This window comes from Nicotiana tabacum, chromosome 11 (assembly GCF_000715075.1).
Source record: "Nicotiana tabacum cultivar K326 chromosome 11, ASM71507v2, whole genome shotgun sequence".
Classification (NCBI taxonomy): Eukaryota; Viridiplantae; Streptophyta; class Magnoliopsida; order Solanales; family Solanaceae; genus Nicotiana; species Nicotiana tabacum.
This window is the reverse complement of record NC_134090.1, coordinates 95,428,432-95,442,247: the sequence shown is the minus strand read 5'-3', so window position 1 is coordinate 95,442,247 and position 13,816 is coordinate 95,428,432. Positions and strand designations below refer to the sequence as shown.

Below are 13,816 nucleotides of genomic sequence, written 5' to 3'. Positions count from 1 at the left end.
CGGGCATCAAAACACCTTCCTTACCGGGTAATGCTCCCTTCATCAAGGGGACTTCCCCCAGATCTACACAAAGGCAAGAGGTAAGCGCAGGGAATAGGAGCGCTGCCAGTAGCAATTTAAGTCGAAAGGGATGACTACAGCAAGGCTAGAGGCTCACCATAATATTTAGCTTCCCATCGGGACTGGGATAAATCACAACTCACTCTCTCAACAAATAGGCAAATCGAGTACAGACAACTAACCCAGTTCTGGAGGTCAGAAACCGCATGGGGGTAAATTGCTGCGGCTGCAGTAATAATATATATATACACACACACACATACATATATACAGGGAATGAGAGCGCTGCCAGTAGCGATTTAAGTCGAAAGGGATAACTACAGCAAGGCTAGAGGCTCACGATAATCCTAAGCTTCCCACCGGGACTGGGATAAATCACGCCACACTCGCTCAGCATACGAGCAAATTGAGTACACATGCTGACCCAATTCTGGAGGTCAGAACCGCGCCTGGGTAAATTGATGCTGCTGCAGTAACAATATATATATATATATATAAAGTGCTTAAAGGATCATAGCCAAAGAAAAGCAAGGGAAGGTAAGGCAACGTGTCTACTTACGCTCCACATTTCGCCTCTCAGGGTACGACATCTTTTCCACCGGGATCAGATCAGAAGTCCTCACTCGGACAAATTGTCTTATCCATACCCCCTTTCCAAGCTCATCGGTACAGGCAATGAGGGACCTCGGGGATCGGCAGCGGAGTTTGATTAGACCCTCATGGAAGAGACGGGGGCTGTACATCCTGATCAAATGATCAAGGGTGAAGGGTTATCTCTCTAATCACGTTCACGTAGTACCTGATCATGTAAACAACACGACAGAATGAAGGATGAATCTGGCAATGAGTAACTTGGCATCGTTGACAGAAGTCGAGAATCACGGGGTTGATCGAGGGCAAAGATGGCCCCATCGGCCCTAGAGTAAATGGATAGGTGTAAACACTGAGGAAACCTATTTTGTGTGTCATAATATCCTCCTTTAAAGAAGGGATCTCCACAAGCACCGCGTCCCCCCAACGGCAATCAGCTTTCACTCTTTCAATGTCTATTATCGAGCTAATATACTAAGTCATGGGCTCGTTGCGCCCCGACTTCGAAGAAGGTCTCTCGGCCCTGAAATCAGAAGCCATCACGAATGACCCTGAAACACATTCCTCCACACGAGGAGGCATCGTCACTTCACCTTGAGATAGGAGCGAAGAGGACGAGGCCACGACCTCCTGAGAAGTGGAGGCGGAAGTTTTTGCCATTTCTAGAAATTTTCGGAAGAAGAAGGAGAGTTGTGTTCCTAAGAAAAAACGAAAGCAAAGGAAGAACGAACCTTTTCTGAGGTTTGGGAATACAATGATTTATGGAAATAAGAAAGGGAGTATTTATCGAAACCCCACGTGTGCATTGAAGAAGGCTAAGAGACAACCAACTACCATAGTCAATGCAAAAATCTTCAGGGGCTGCGGGTGCATCGTGTCTTGGCGCCTTGTGCCTGATGTCGTTACGAGAGCATCAGAGAGGGAAGAAATTCAAGGTAGTTTCTTATCACTTTCACTCTAAGAAATGTAGAGATTATCTGTGTACGGTAAAATCAAGGTGTCCAATTTCCTCGTCATTATGATGCCCCGCGAACATGCTTCTCGAGGTTCGAGACCGAGGTCGAGGCTCACTGTCAAGGGTCATCGGGGCCCGATCTTGGGGCAGTGCAGACCAATAGCTATATTAGAAAAGAGGGAAGTTCCAAAGACGTTTGTCTAAGACTGACAAAGCCTAGCGGGCTGTTCTAAACCCAATGTAGGGCGTTAAGACATCATATCTAGCTGTCCCATTCCCGTATCCGAGTAGTTAATGTATTTTGTACTATATTATGATTCCCCTCCTATATAAGGGCCATTCCTACCATTCTTGAAAACCCTGTTGTTCCAGCTGCTCCATAAGAAATATAGAAGAACATTCTCTTTGCTCTCTCACACACTCTCTTGATATTATTGCTTTCATTTACTGTCTTCATATTTGTTCATCATTTATTGCTTATCATTGGACATAAGATCCTTCGTTGATTATTTCATAACTGTTAGCCCTACCCCAATCACCCATGATAGCCCGTGTCCGAGCCCTGGAATCGACTTCGAGGCCCCAAATTGACGGCTCGATGCCCTGAATAGCCGACCCAATGGTTTGGTTATAGCTCTCTCCCTAACTATATTTCGTCTCTGAGTCTCATATACTCAGCAGCAATTGCTTAATAAACTAGCATAAAAATAGATCACATATTTTTAGAGTACCCTCAACAAATTTAATTGTTATTACAATTTTCACGGTAAACAGATACTTAATGAAGAAGATGTCTCAACTTCATAATGGTGTAATCATATGAAAAGATAAATAGGAACACACATGTTTCTTTGAATAAATTTGAGAAAAGTTTTCATTCGAACTTATCAAGCTTAAATAATACCTTACATGTATTTAATTATCTTATATAACTCTTTCGTAACTGTTTTCTTTACAATAGATTTGTAAAAAAGAAAATCCAAGGGTTTCTTTATGACCCATAGATAAATACTATCTTTAACCTAAACATTCGTAAGATTTTGAAATTTGTATCCACGAGTGTATTCTTCACAGGTTTTTGGATCAGGCGTGCGTTTTTGGCTCGTGACTTTGCTCTGAACTTGATATTTATTGAGTAGACTTTAGGCTTAACTTGGAATTTAATTGTTTAGCCTTCTTTTCCTTCCTTATACATATATCATATGTATATTATATAGTCCCCCAAGTGTTTGAGATTTGAAGTATGAAATCTCGAGCACTTGATTATTCCTTCCATGCGAGTCCTTTTCCTGAAAAGGAAAAACATACGGGACTCGGAGGTACGATTTTAGATGAAGACTGCTTAACTCATTTAAATTTCCATCAGAATAGTTGTAACCCTAGACCGGGAATTATGTTCTTTTCCACGTGTCTTTCAGGTCGTAATTCATCATTTAGTGTGGGCTAGTTTTTTGTCTATCATCTAAAATCATTAGTAAAATTTTAATAATTCAAAAATAAAAATCATGAGTGGGGATACCTGACCGTTGGTATTTCCTTTCCTTAGAAGTAGTATTTCTTTAAATGAACAACATTCCAATTTGAAGGTAGAATCTTGCCATCCAAAGTTTCAAGCTCGTATGCTCCTTTTCCTGTGATACCATGAATCTTGTAAGGCCCTTCCCAATTTCGACTCAACTTTCTTGCATTGGCTACCCTCATGGATTGGAAAACTTTCTTGAGTACGTAGTCCCCAATCTTGAAGTATCTGAGACGAGCTTTCCGATTGTAATAACACTCAATAACTTGTTTTTGTGATGCCATCCTTATTAATCCGGTTTCCCTCCTTTCTTCAAGTAAATCCAGGTTTACCTGTATCTTTTCTTCGTTTGACTCTTCAGTAGCTCGGGTATATCTCATACTTAGCTCCCTAATTTCGATTGGAATTAAGGCTTCAGCACCGTATATAAGTGAAAATAGTGTTTCTCCCGTATTTGTTTTTGTTGTTGTTCGATAAGCCCACAAGACTCCGGGTAGTACCTCTGGCCAATTGCCCTTTGATTCCTCCAGTTTTTTCTTTAGATTGTTTATAATGACTTTATTCATTGATTCAGCTTGTCCATCACCCACCGGATGGTAAGGTGTCGAGGTAATCCTTTTAATTTGCTAGCATTGGAAGAATTTTGTATTTGTGCATCTATGAATTGCAGGCCATTATCACATACAATCTCCTTTGGCACCCCAAATTGGCATATGATGTTTCTCTAGATGAAATCTCTGACCTCCTTTTCTCGCACCTATTTGAAGGCTCCTGCTTCTACCCACTTAGTAAAATAGTCAGTGAGTACTAACAAATTCTTACCTTGCTTTTGGCTTGTGGTAGTGGACCTACAATATCCATCCCCCACTTCATAAAAGTCCATGGTGCAATAACTAGATGTAACAATTCAGCTGGTCGATGCATGTTGTTGTCATATCTTTGGCATTTGTCAAATTTAGCCACGAAGCTTTCCGCCTCTTCTTCCATTTTTGGCCAGTAATAGCCATCTCTAATTATGGTTTTCACTAAAGATATCCCTCCGGTGTGATTTCTACAGTGTCCCTCATGTATTTCTTTCATCACATATTCTATTTGAGAAGTCCCGAGACATATTGCTAGAAAACCACCGAACATTTTTCGATATAAATTGCCTTGATTTAAACAGTAACGAGTAGATTTTTGGCGAAGTGCTTGAGCCTTTTTCTTATCTTAAGGTAGTATTCCATACCGCAAAAAATTTACAATCTTGTTTCTCCAATCCCAAGTTAGATTATTGTTATTTACCTCATTTTTGTCTTGATCAAGCTTTGAATGAAATAAATGTATCAAAGAAGCATTTTCTTTATTTGTTATTTCTGCAGCGGATGCAAGATTAGCTAGAGAGTCTGCCTCGACATTTTCTTCCCTTGGTATCTGCGTGATTTTCCAAGTTTGGAATTGTCTAACCAAGTCCCGTACCTTTTCCAGGTATTGTTGTATCATTGTCTCTCTAGCCGTATAAGTCCCATGCATTTGGTTAACAACAAGTTGCGAATCACTTTTGATTATGACTTTCTCTATTCCGAGCTCTCATGCTAATTCTAAACCTGCAATCACAGCTTCATATTCTGCCTCATTATTAGTGATTGGATGATATTTTATTGCTTGCCGTGTGGTTTCACCCACAGGTGGTACCAGGACAATGCCTAGGCCTACTCCTTTTACATTTGATGAACCATCAGTAAATAAGGTCCAAGTACATGGATTAGATCCGTTAAATACATGCAGTTCTTTTTCTACCTCCAATTGTATCCCTTGGCTAAAATCTGCCACGAAATATGCTAAAACTTGTGACTTTATTTTAGTTCTAGGTTGATATGTAATGTCATATTTGCTTAGTTCTATAGCCCATTTGGCTAATCTACCCAATAACTCTTGTTTATGAAATATATTACGTAAGGGGTAGGCGGTTACTATAGAGATAGGATGACATTGGAAGTAAGGTCTTAATTTTCTTGATGCCATAATTAAGGCTAATGCAAATTTCTCTAAATGATGATATCGAGTCTCAGCATCTAGCAAAGATTTGCTAACATAATAAATCAGAGATTGTTTACCTTGGTTTACTCAAACTAATACGGCACTTACCGCTACTTTTGAAACTGCAAGGTAGATAAGTAATTTCTCCCCATTTTTCGGTTTGGCCAGCAATGGCGGATTTGATAAGTATGCCTTTAAATTTTTAAGCGCTTGCTGACTGTATACGGTAAAATCGGAGGGTCCAATTTCTCGTCATTAAGGGGTTTTGGGAAGTCAAATCGAGATCTCGAGGCTATGGGGTTGCGGTCGAGTTCTCTCCCCCGATGTTCATTTACGCTTGACCCAACGACAATGCCGAGGATGGGGAATTCCCAAGGAGAGCAGGTAACACCGGCAGAGTCTGGTATCATGTCAAGCCGTCACATCTCCGTATCTTTACAATTAATACATTCTGTACTATGTTATATTTTCCCCTCCTATATAAAGGGGATCCTCATCACTTTGTAAGGGGCTGCTATTGCTCCAACTATTCTACAGAAGATCAATAACAACTCTCTCCCTCTCTCTCTCTCTCTCTCTCTCTCTCTTTTCTCTTTTCTCTCTTACTCGCTCGAGACCATCTCTCTCATTTATTACTTTCATACTTGTTATTCATTTATTTTCGATATCGGTGTAAAGAGCCTCCTTTAATTATATTCTAACTATTAGTCCCTCCCTGGTTACCCCTGATAGCTCGAGCCCGAGCCCGAGCATCGACCTCGAGGCGCTTTATCAGTTAGCCCGAGGCCCGGACAGCTAACTCATCGGCTTGATCGTAACGCTATTTTAGCTCGCATTTCACCTTTATCTTTACATATCTAGCATCAACTGCTCTAACAACTAGCATAAATATAGATCACGTATTTTTAGAGTCCCATCAACAAATATAATTGTTATTACCATTTTCACGGTAAATAGTTTGGCGCCCACCATGGGGTTAAAATAATAGTAATTATTTTCTTGCTGGTTTCATTACACAATGCAAGTTATCTTTAACACTTCTCTTGTCCAAAATCTTTGATTTCAGGTCAAAATGCCTGGCTCGGTAAATAGAGTTGAGAACGACAACCTTCAAAACCACGGAGAAAACGATGTGGCCATTCCAGTTATTGGCGCACCACCACAGAACCCCAATAACGCACCTAGACCGATTCCAGTAGATGTTGGTTCGCAAGACACACAGCAGGTCGACGAAACCTCACACACCAACAGGAGCATACGACATGGCGACAACAGGAAGCCCAAAGAACCCCAGCCCGGGAACAACAGGAAGTTAGTCTTCATGTTATTTTTGAAATATTGTAGGCACAACAGTTGTCTATCACTCAGTTGCAAAGTCATCCGAAGACTCCCAGCATAGTAGCACTAAAAACTACTCCCCCGGCCGAACAGGTACCGGAGAGATCGAGTAATAGTGGATCAGCAGTCGATCCTGCCATCATGAAAATGCTGGAGGACCTCACCAAAAGGATCGAGTCAGGCGAGAAAATGATAGCAGCCAACGACAAGAACGTCGAAACCTATAACTTCACAGTCGACCAAATCCAGGGCACACCCTCGGTCCTGAAGAGTGTAGATTCGAAGAAGTTCGTACAACGGTCGTTCCCAGAGGAAGTGGCTCCGTAACCCATTCTAAAAAAGTGCAGAATGCTAGAACTCCCAAAATACAACGGGACCTTAGATACCAATGAATATGTCACTGCCTATACGTGCACGGTAAAGGGCAATGACATAGGGGACGACGAGATCGAGTCCGCCTCACTGAAGAAGTTCGAAGAAATGCTCTTGAAAGGGGCCATGATGTGGCATCACAACCTAGATCCCAACTCCATAGATTCATTTGCCATGCTGGCAGATTCCTTCATAAAGGCACATGTCGGTGCCATCAAAGTAGCAATAAGAAAGTCCGACGTATTCAAGATTAAGCAAAGGGAGAATGAAATGCTGCAAGAATTCGTATCTCGTTTCTAGATGGAATGAACGGAACTACCCTCGGTCTCCGACGACTGGGCGGTGCAGGCCTTCACTCGAGGCCTGAATGAACGAAGCTCGTTGGCTTCAGGACAATTGAAATAGAACTTGATTGAGTATCCAGCTACGACCTGGTCGGACGTCCACAACCGATACCAATCAAAAATCAGGGTCGAGCATAACGAGTTGGGAGCCCCCTCGGGCTCAGTATATCCGAGCAGACTCCTGGCAAAGGAACCGAAACCAAACAAAGAAATATACCGGCAATACATCGAAGATAGGAGGAATGCCCCAAGGCGCAATCTACCTCGCAACGGTCGAAGAATGGATCAAGGACAATATCCTCGAGGGCTCATCAATAGAACCATATTTGACGGAGACACGAGGCCAACTGGGGCACCTCGCCTATCAAAATATAACTTCAACATCAATATATCGGACATCGTGTTCTCCATCAGCAGAATTAGGGACACCAAATGGCCCAGGTCTATACACTCGGATCCTTCCCAAAGGAACTACAACTTGATATGCGAGTTTCACAACTCGCACGAGCACAGAACCGAGGATTGCAGGCAACTCCTGGAGGAAGTGGCCCGGCTACTCGATAACGGCACCTTCGGGAATTCCTCAGCGACCGAACTAAAAACCAGTCCCGAGAAAGAGAAACTACCAAAAAGAACAAAGCAGACGAACCCCAACACATCATCTGCATGATTTTTTAATACACGCCCTTGGCTATATTCAGATGAAGGACCACATAGCATCCGCCAAACAAACGCCGGAACCCTAGAGCGCCATCGCCACTAAGGTATAATCATCTATCCCTTTTTCTATCTTTTACTTCACGATAACTCTTGCGCAGGCCGTCAACCAAAGTAGTCGAGATGCCGATCCAGCTCGAGGACCTCGAGGTTTCGAAGCATCCGTTGCACTCTTTTCATTCGACCGAGCTTTTATCCCGAAATGGGTTTTTGTTGGCAATGTTTTTAACGAGGCAACGTTCACGCGCCACCTAAGGAGGACCCAACAAGCTTACAAGGCTTCTTTTGCAATCAACCCTGTACTAGGAAATGACAAATGAGGTTCCAATAGGAAATGATGCACCGGGCCAAACGGTCGAACGAACTGTGCCCGCATAAGCCGGGCTTACGGAAACAAAACAACATGTATTTATACCAAACAATCAAAGAATATCTTTCACCAAAAGCATCTCGTACTCTAAAGGAAATTCAGCGTGTTCACAACAAGGATCCCTCCATCGAGTACGTCCCGAAATACTCGGAGACTAGCTTCAATAATTTGATACTTGTATGACCTCAGGATAACAAATCCATGCTCATAAGCCCTCAATGAGGCAATTCCGAGCTCACGAGTAACGGCCTCTGAGCCTAAGCAAACTCGATGACTCGGAGACTGACGCCAATCGCCATTCACTTAAAAAACCCGAGGCCGTAAGACCCCTATCACGCCCCAACTCGGAGAGCCGCAACGGGCACCCGATGCCTTGCCCAACCGAGTACCAAGCAATGTATCTTTCTTATCATACCATCATGGGTAAATGGCCCGGAAGGGCCGTCATGATATAACCAGAATAAAACATAAGGGAATATTTAACATAAGACGACCCAACATGTAATACAAACTTATACTTGTGACATACGGTCCTATAAGACCAAAATGAACACTCGTACACTGAACATAGGCCGACAAGGCCATACAATCTCTCATGTACATGACATTTGTCTACAAGCCTCTAAGAGTACATACACATCATAAAGGTCGGGACAGGGCCCCGCCATACCAATCAATATGTCAAAATCATACTGACCAAATAGGAAACTCCAGAGCAAGTAGAGTGCACCAACACCTTCCACTGAGCTGATAGCCTACTAGGAGGAATGTCAACCTGTCTATCGGGATATGCGGGCATGAAACGCAGCATTCCCAGGCAAAAGGGACGCCAGTACGAATAAAGTACCGAGTATGTAAGATAGGAAAGCATAAACAAGAACACTAATGTAAAGAGAGATAAAAGGGATACAACCTGTAACATATGAGTGCCTCTGGGGGATACTGACATGAAATGCATAATACATATATATATATATAAACATTAAAAACATAAGCCTCTGTGGGCATCATCATATTGTACCCGGCCTCAAAGAGGTCTCGGTAAAACGTACCCGGCCATCATAAGGCTCGGTAGAATCGTACCCTCCACGTGGAGCTCGCTAAAACCCAACTGATCTGAGGTTGCACAATAGGTGCCGTACCCGGCCGACTATAGCGCGGCTCGGTAGAGTAAAGTAGATACATATATAATGCATGCTAGACTCATGGAATCACGTTCCAAACCTTTTGGAGTGACTTATGGTCGTTGCACCTTCGATTAACATTATGGACATCATACCATCAATATGAGCTTCTATAGGATTCAAGGATCATACATACTTGCTTAAAATAACTTTATAAGGAAAGAACAACATGGGCAACCTTAGTTTCTAGGAGTAGATCCGTTATGAAATAGCGTATTCATTTCACTTTAGATCATGCCAAAAAAAAGAGGGAAGTGCCTTAACATACCTTAACCATGGTGAGTCCTTAATACCTCCCAAGCTACTCTTCAAACAACTCAACTCAATCTACCATTGCATAAGGAGATTCAAAATCAGTGTTGAATAAAGGCTAAGTCTGCAACTTAAACTTGTATCTCCTTTATATAAATTCAAGCAGCATCTCCCCTATAACAAGAGCCTCCTCCAATACCATATACCAACAACAATTACCAGAGAAATCCAGCAATACATAATTATCAATAATAAGACACCATAAAACAATAACAAGTCATAACCATTTTATGACGAACGACAAGCTCCAATTGGAATTCGTATACCCCATATAATCCCTTATAGACTTTTTACTTTAACATAATAGTATCATTAACATGATAATGAAGTTATTCATAAATAATTCCAGCCTTATACCATATATCGATAACTAAGAAAAAGATCCACAACTCCAATTATTCTTAATTAGCAACTTTATTCACTAGTTCATGTCGAGTTCATCCATTTAACTTAACCAATGCCAAGATAACCTTAAGAGCCTGTAGTAACACAATATAATTACCTCCTACAGTGGATGCAAGTCAAAATCCATGTTCTATTTAGCTTACAACATCCCAACACACCCCAATCAATTCATACGAAAAACGGCGACTATAGTAGTGTCCAACACCCCGAAAATATTACAAAGAATGACTTATCCATCATTTCGCTATTAAGTGGTGTTTATCTACACCATTTATCATCCAAAAAATCTATTAAATAGTAGACAAATATACAACACAAAATCTACACAAAACAACCCACAAAATAGTCCATTACAAATCAAATAACTCGAACTCACGGCTTCCGATCACTGTCCCGTGAGTTCTAACTATTATGAAATGAATTAGTCAACCTTACTTGATATTTAAGATCTTGAAACAAGAAATTTGGCATATTTATTAACTTCAAAATACCTTCCAAAACTCAAACTACAAAGAAAAAGAAAGGCTATATAGCGATATTTACGTCGTGAGGATCGTTCTATTGTTATTGCTTCGTGATTTCGTGCCTCAGACGATAATCTTGTTGGATAACCTTGTGGACAGCTTAAGGGTGAGGTTAGGGGTCTTATTTGGTCTAACTCTCTGGTATTATGAAAAAAGAGATGACATAGGAAGATAAATATCCATTTTGGTTGAAAAGTCAAAAGGTGCTACTTGGCACCATCTCATTGACCCTTTTTCAAAAACTTATTTTCTTTTATCCGGATGTTGTATGAATGAACGGTTAAGAGCATTGGAAACTATATTCCAAGACCTTCAATTTTGTATATAATATATTTCAAAAAGAGCTCATATAGCACACGAAATTTATTACTCAAATTGCTCCATTACAAGGCAAATTCTTAGTCGGGTTTTCCGCAACTTAAATCCGATTTTTCTCAAACTTTATACTTCATATCCAAACATCATATATAGTCATATCATGACATTAAAATCAGTTAAATTATGATTAACAAGTGTCATATTCATCTTAACTTACTTAACACTTCGACAAACATTTCTTATCCTTGTAGATGGACTTCATCCTTTTTGAGCTTACAATAGATAATCCTATAATGATAGTGACATATGAAATATAGGGTGTAACAACATGTACCCTTAAAAATATTTATCCTTGAATATTAACTCTTAAATTCCTGCAAAAGAAATGGGACGTAACACCATCAAATCACTTTAGATACTTTCAAAGAGGATCTCATTTCTGAGCTTACATCAATTGACTTACGCCGTATTTTCACGTACAAAACATGGGTTGTAAAATTACTCCCCACTTTGGAACATTCTTCCTTGAATGTTGACTGATGCACATCTCATTCTCATACCATATGGCTCTTATGAATACTTTAATATTGCTCTTTTTCTTCTAGGCAATTGTTATGTGAATCTATTAAAAAACCAGGGCATTCCCCCCTTTAGGCCTATTTTCACTTCACGAATTATGGCCGGAGTTCTTCCAATCTCGTAACTTCGACCACCTTCTATGATATATCCTATATGACTATGTTCTTTTATGCACGACTCTTCTCTCCTTTTTCCTCCAGCTTTTATTCAATCTCTTTGCTTCACTTGTGAATACATATATAGAACTATGACAAGATGTCCCTTTGGGCATATATAGGTATACTTAAGTTCATCGCTTGGTACTTTGTTGAATGTACCACTATTTCTATATTTCCTTTTATATCCTTGGTTATCTATCTTTATGGCTTTAATGCATCTTGGTAGGTCATATTGTACTACAACACTTACTTCAGCTTATTATTACCGAGGTATGCTACACAACTCTAGGTTACTTTCTCATTGCTTGTCCCATAACCTACTGGCGCAACCCTGCCACATTAGAAACATATAATCGACCTCTATATCTGAGGACTCCATATGTAAATTTAGAGCTTCGTCTTCCCTCTCAGCCTTTAAATGGGCTTAGGCTATCTTCCAATCTTCAGCTTAGAGTATTAGTTATTACATTATCCTTTCATGGTCTCTATGTAGCATCCATGATATAATATTCTAACAATTAAAGCCTTTGTCGGTGACGTGGACTTAATTCTTTCTGTTAACTTATACTGGAGCCTCTTATATCTGTATGAAGGTCAACATATATGCTGCATGGATATAACTCTGAAATATTAAGTGCGTTCACTGCGTAACTAACTCTGGGTGATTGATTGAATAATTCCTTTCATGCCTTCTCTGCATTCGTTAAATGTAATCAACTACTTTTCCTGGTCATTCTGCTACTTGTTGCATGAATACTTGGCTTGTCTTATTGCCTACGAATACTATAATATCCTGTACCTCATATGATCTCAAACATCACCTTTGATTTTTTTTCCATTCATTAGCCACTATAGGCGCCACTTTCTTATGGAGTGTATACCATATTGTAGTGAGACTGTTGTTACAAAACCATTTCTTCTTTATATCGTTATGCTTAAGTTGAAGTCTTCTTCCTTATTTTCTCAGCTAGTCTTTCTTTGTAGTACTTTAGGTGACCTTCTGGATCTTGTAAAGCTACGATCTTGTTATACTGTATACCCGAAGGAATTTTTGATGTTCTTACTCGCTTACAAATATCCTTAGTTAGATACCTCCGTGCCCTTGTACTCGTAGGGTTAATTCTAAACTCAGATTTTCATTGTCTCCTTAGTGGCACTCTCCATTATTTCCGTAACACTTATACAATACCTTTAAATACCCCAACTCCTATCTGAATATTTCTCAAGGATCACGATGACATATCTGCGAGACTGAATTCCCTATGTTGGGGTTCACTACGTTTATCTTGTACAATCTATTGATTTATCTGTATCATCTTGTCTAGCCATAATTAGGCTCTTACTGAATCAACTACTAAATACTCGTTCGCCCATTTTCATATCTATATTTTTGCGTAATCTATCTTGGGTTATGTCCTTGTCTTAACTTATCTCTCGCATTGGCTCTTTATGTATTAAGTGTTTATTCGTACTTATTTATCAATAACATTCTGGGCGGGAACTCTTACTTCCTATCCCCGACGTCGTTCTTGCATAATGTTATGGAGTCACGACATATCTGTGGGATCTGAATAAATGCAATCCCATTCCTTTCGCCTTTCTACCACATTATTCCTTTACTCTTCCATAGTCACCTGAACCACTTAACTCCAACATAATACCACATCACACCATCTTCCCCTTTTAGGAGTGTACTAAGACTTAGTGCTACGAAGATCTACCTATAGATATTTTACCTCTTCATCTTCGGCGTCTTTCCACATCAGCAATAACCCTTACTCGCCTTATGGTAACCCTTTTGTACCAGGGATACCTGAATTTCTTATACATGAAGGTGACACCTAGTACAACTGGCACACTTAGTCCCTTAAGATTAACTCTACTCAGAGTGCTTGCTTTAAGGAAGCAAAGGTTATTCTTCTATTATCCATTCTATTATTGCCGGAATGCGATCTCTAAAATACTCACGATGTCGACTATTATCAAATCTTCCGATCCCTAATTCATGTTCAGTGTATCTTGTTCACTAGCCCATACTGATTTCTATTACT

The 13,816-nt window shown here is 40.3% G+C and overlaps 1 protein-coding gene across 1 annotated transcript; it reads right to left on the bottom strand.

Moving 5' to 3' along the window:
* Positions 1–3,148: 3,148 nt before the first annotated feature.
* On the bottom strand, positions 3,149–4,112 carry LOC142165946 (uncharacterized). Its single transcript, XM_075224335.1, has 2 exons — positions 3,948–4,112; positions 3,149–3,751 (listed from the first exon to the last, which is right to left on the bottom strand). The coding sequence occupies exons 1-2, from the start codon at positions 4,110–4,112 to the stop codon at positions 3,149–3,151; spliced, it is 768 nt and encodes a 255-aa protein (XP_075080436.1).
* Between the last annotated feature and the right edge of the window lie 9,704 nt (positions 4,113–13,816).

Bases quoted from the DNA above. Each gene is read 5' to 3' on its own strand.
- LOC142165946 (XM_075224335.1), bottom strand. From the start codon at position 4,112: ATGGAAGAAGAGGCGGAAAGCTTCGTGGCTAAATTTGACAAATGCCAA. The intron at 3,752-3,947 runs GTAAGAATTTGT...TTCCAATGCTAG, and splicing joins TACCACAAGCCAAAAGCAAG to CAAATTAAAAGGATTACCTC.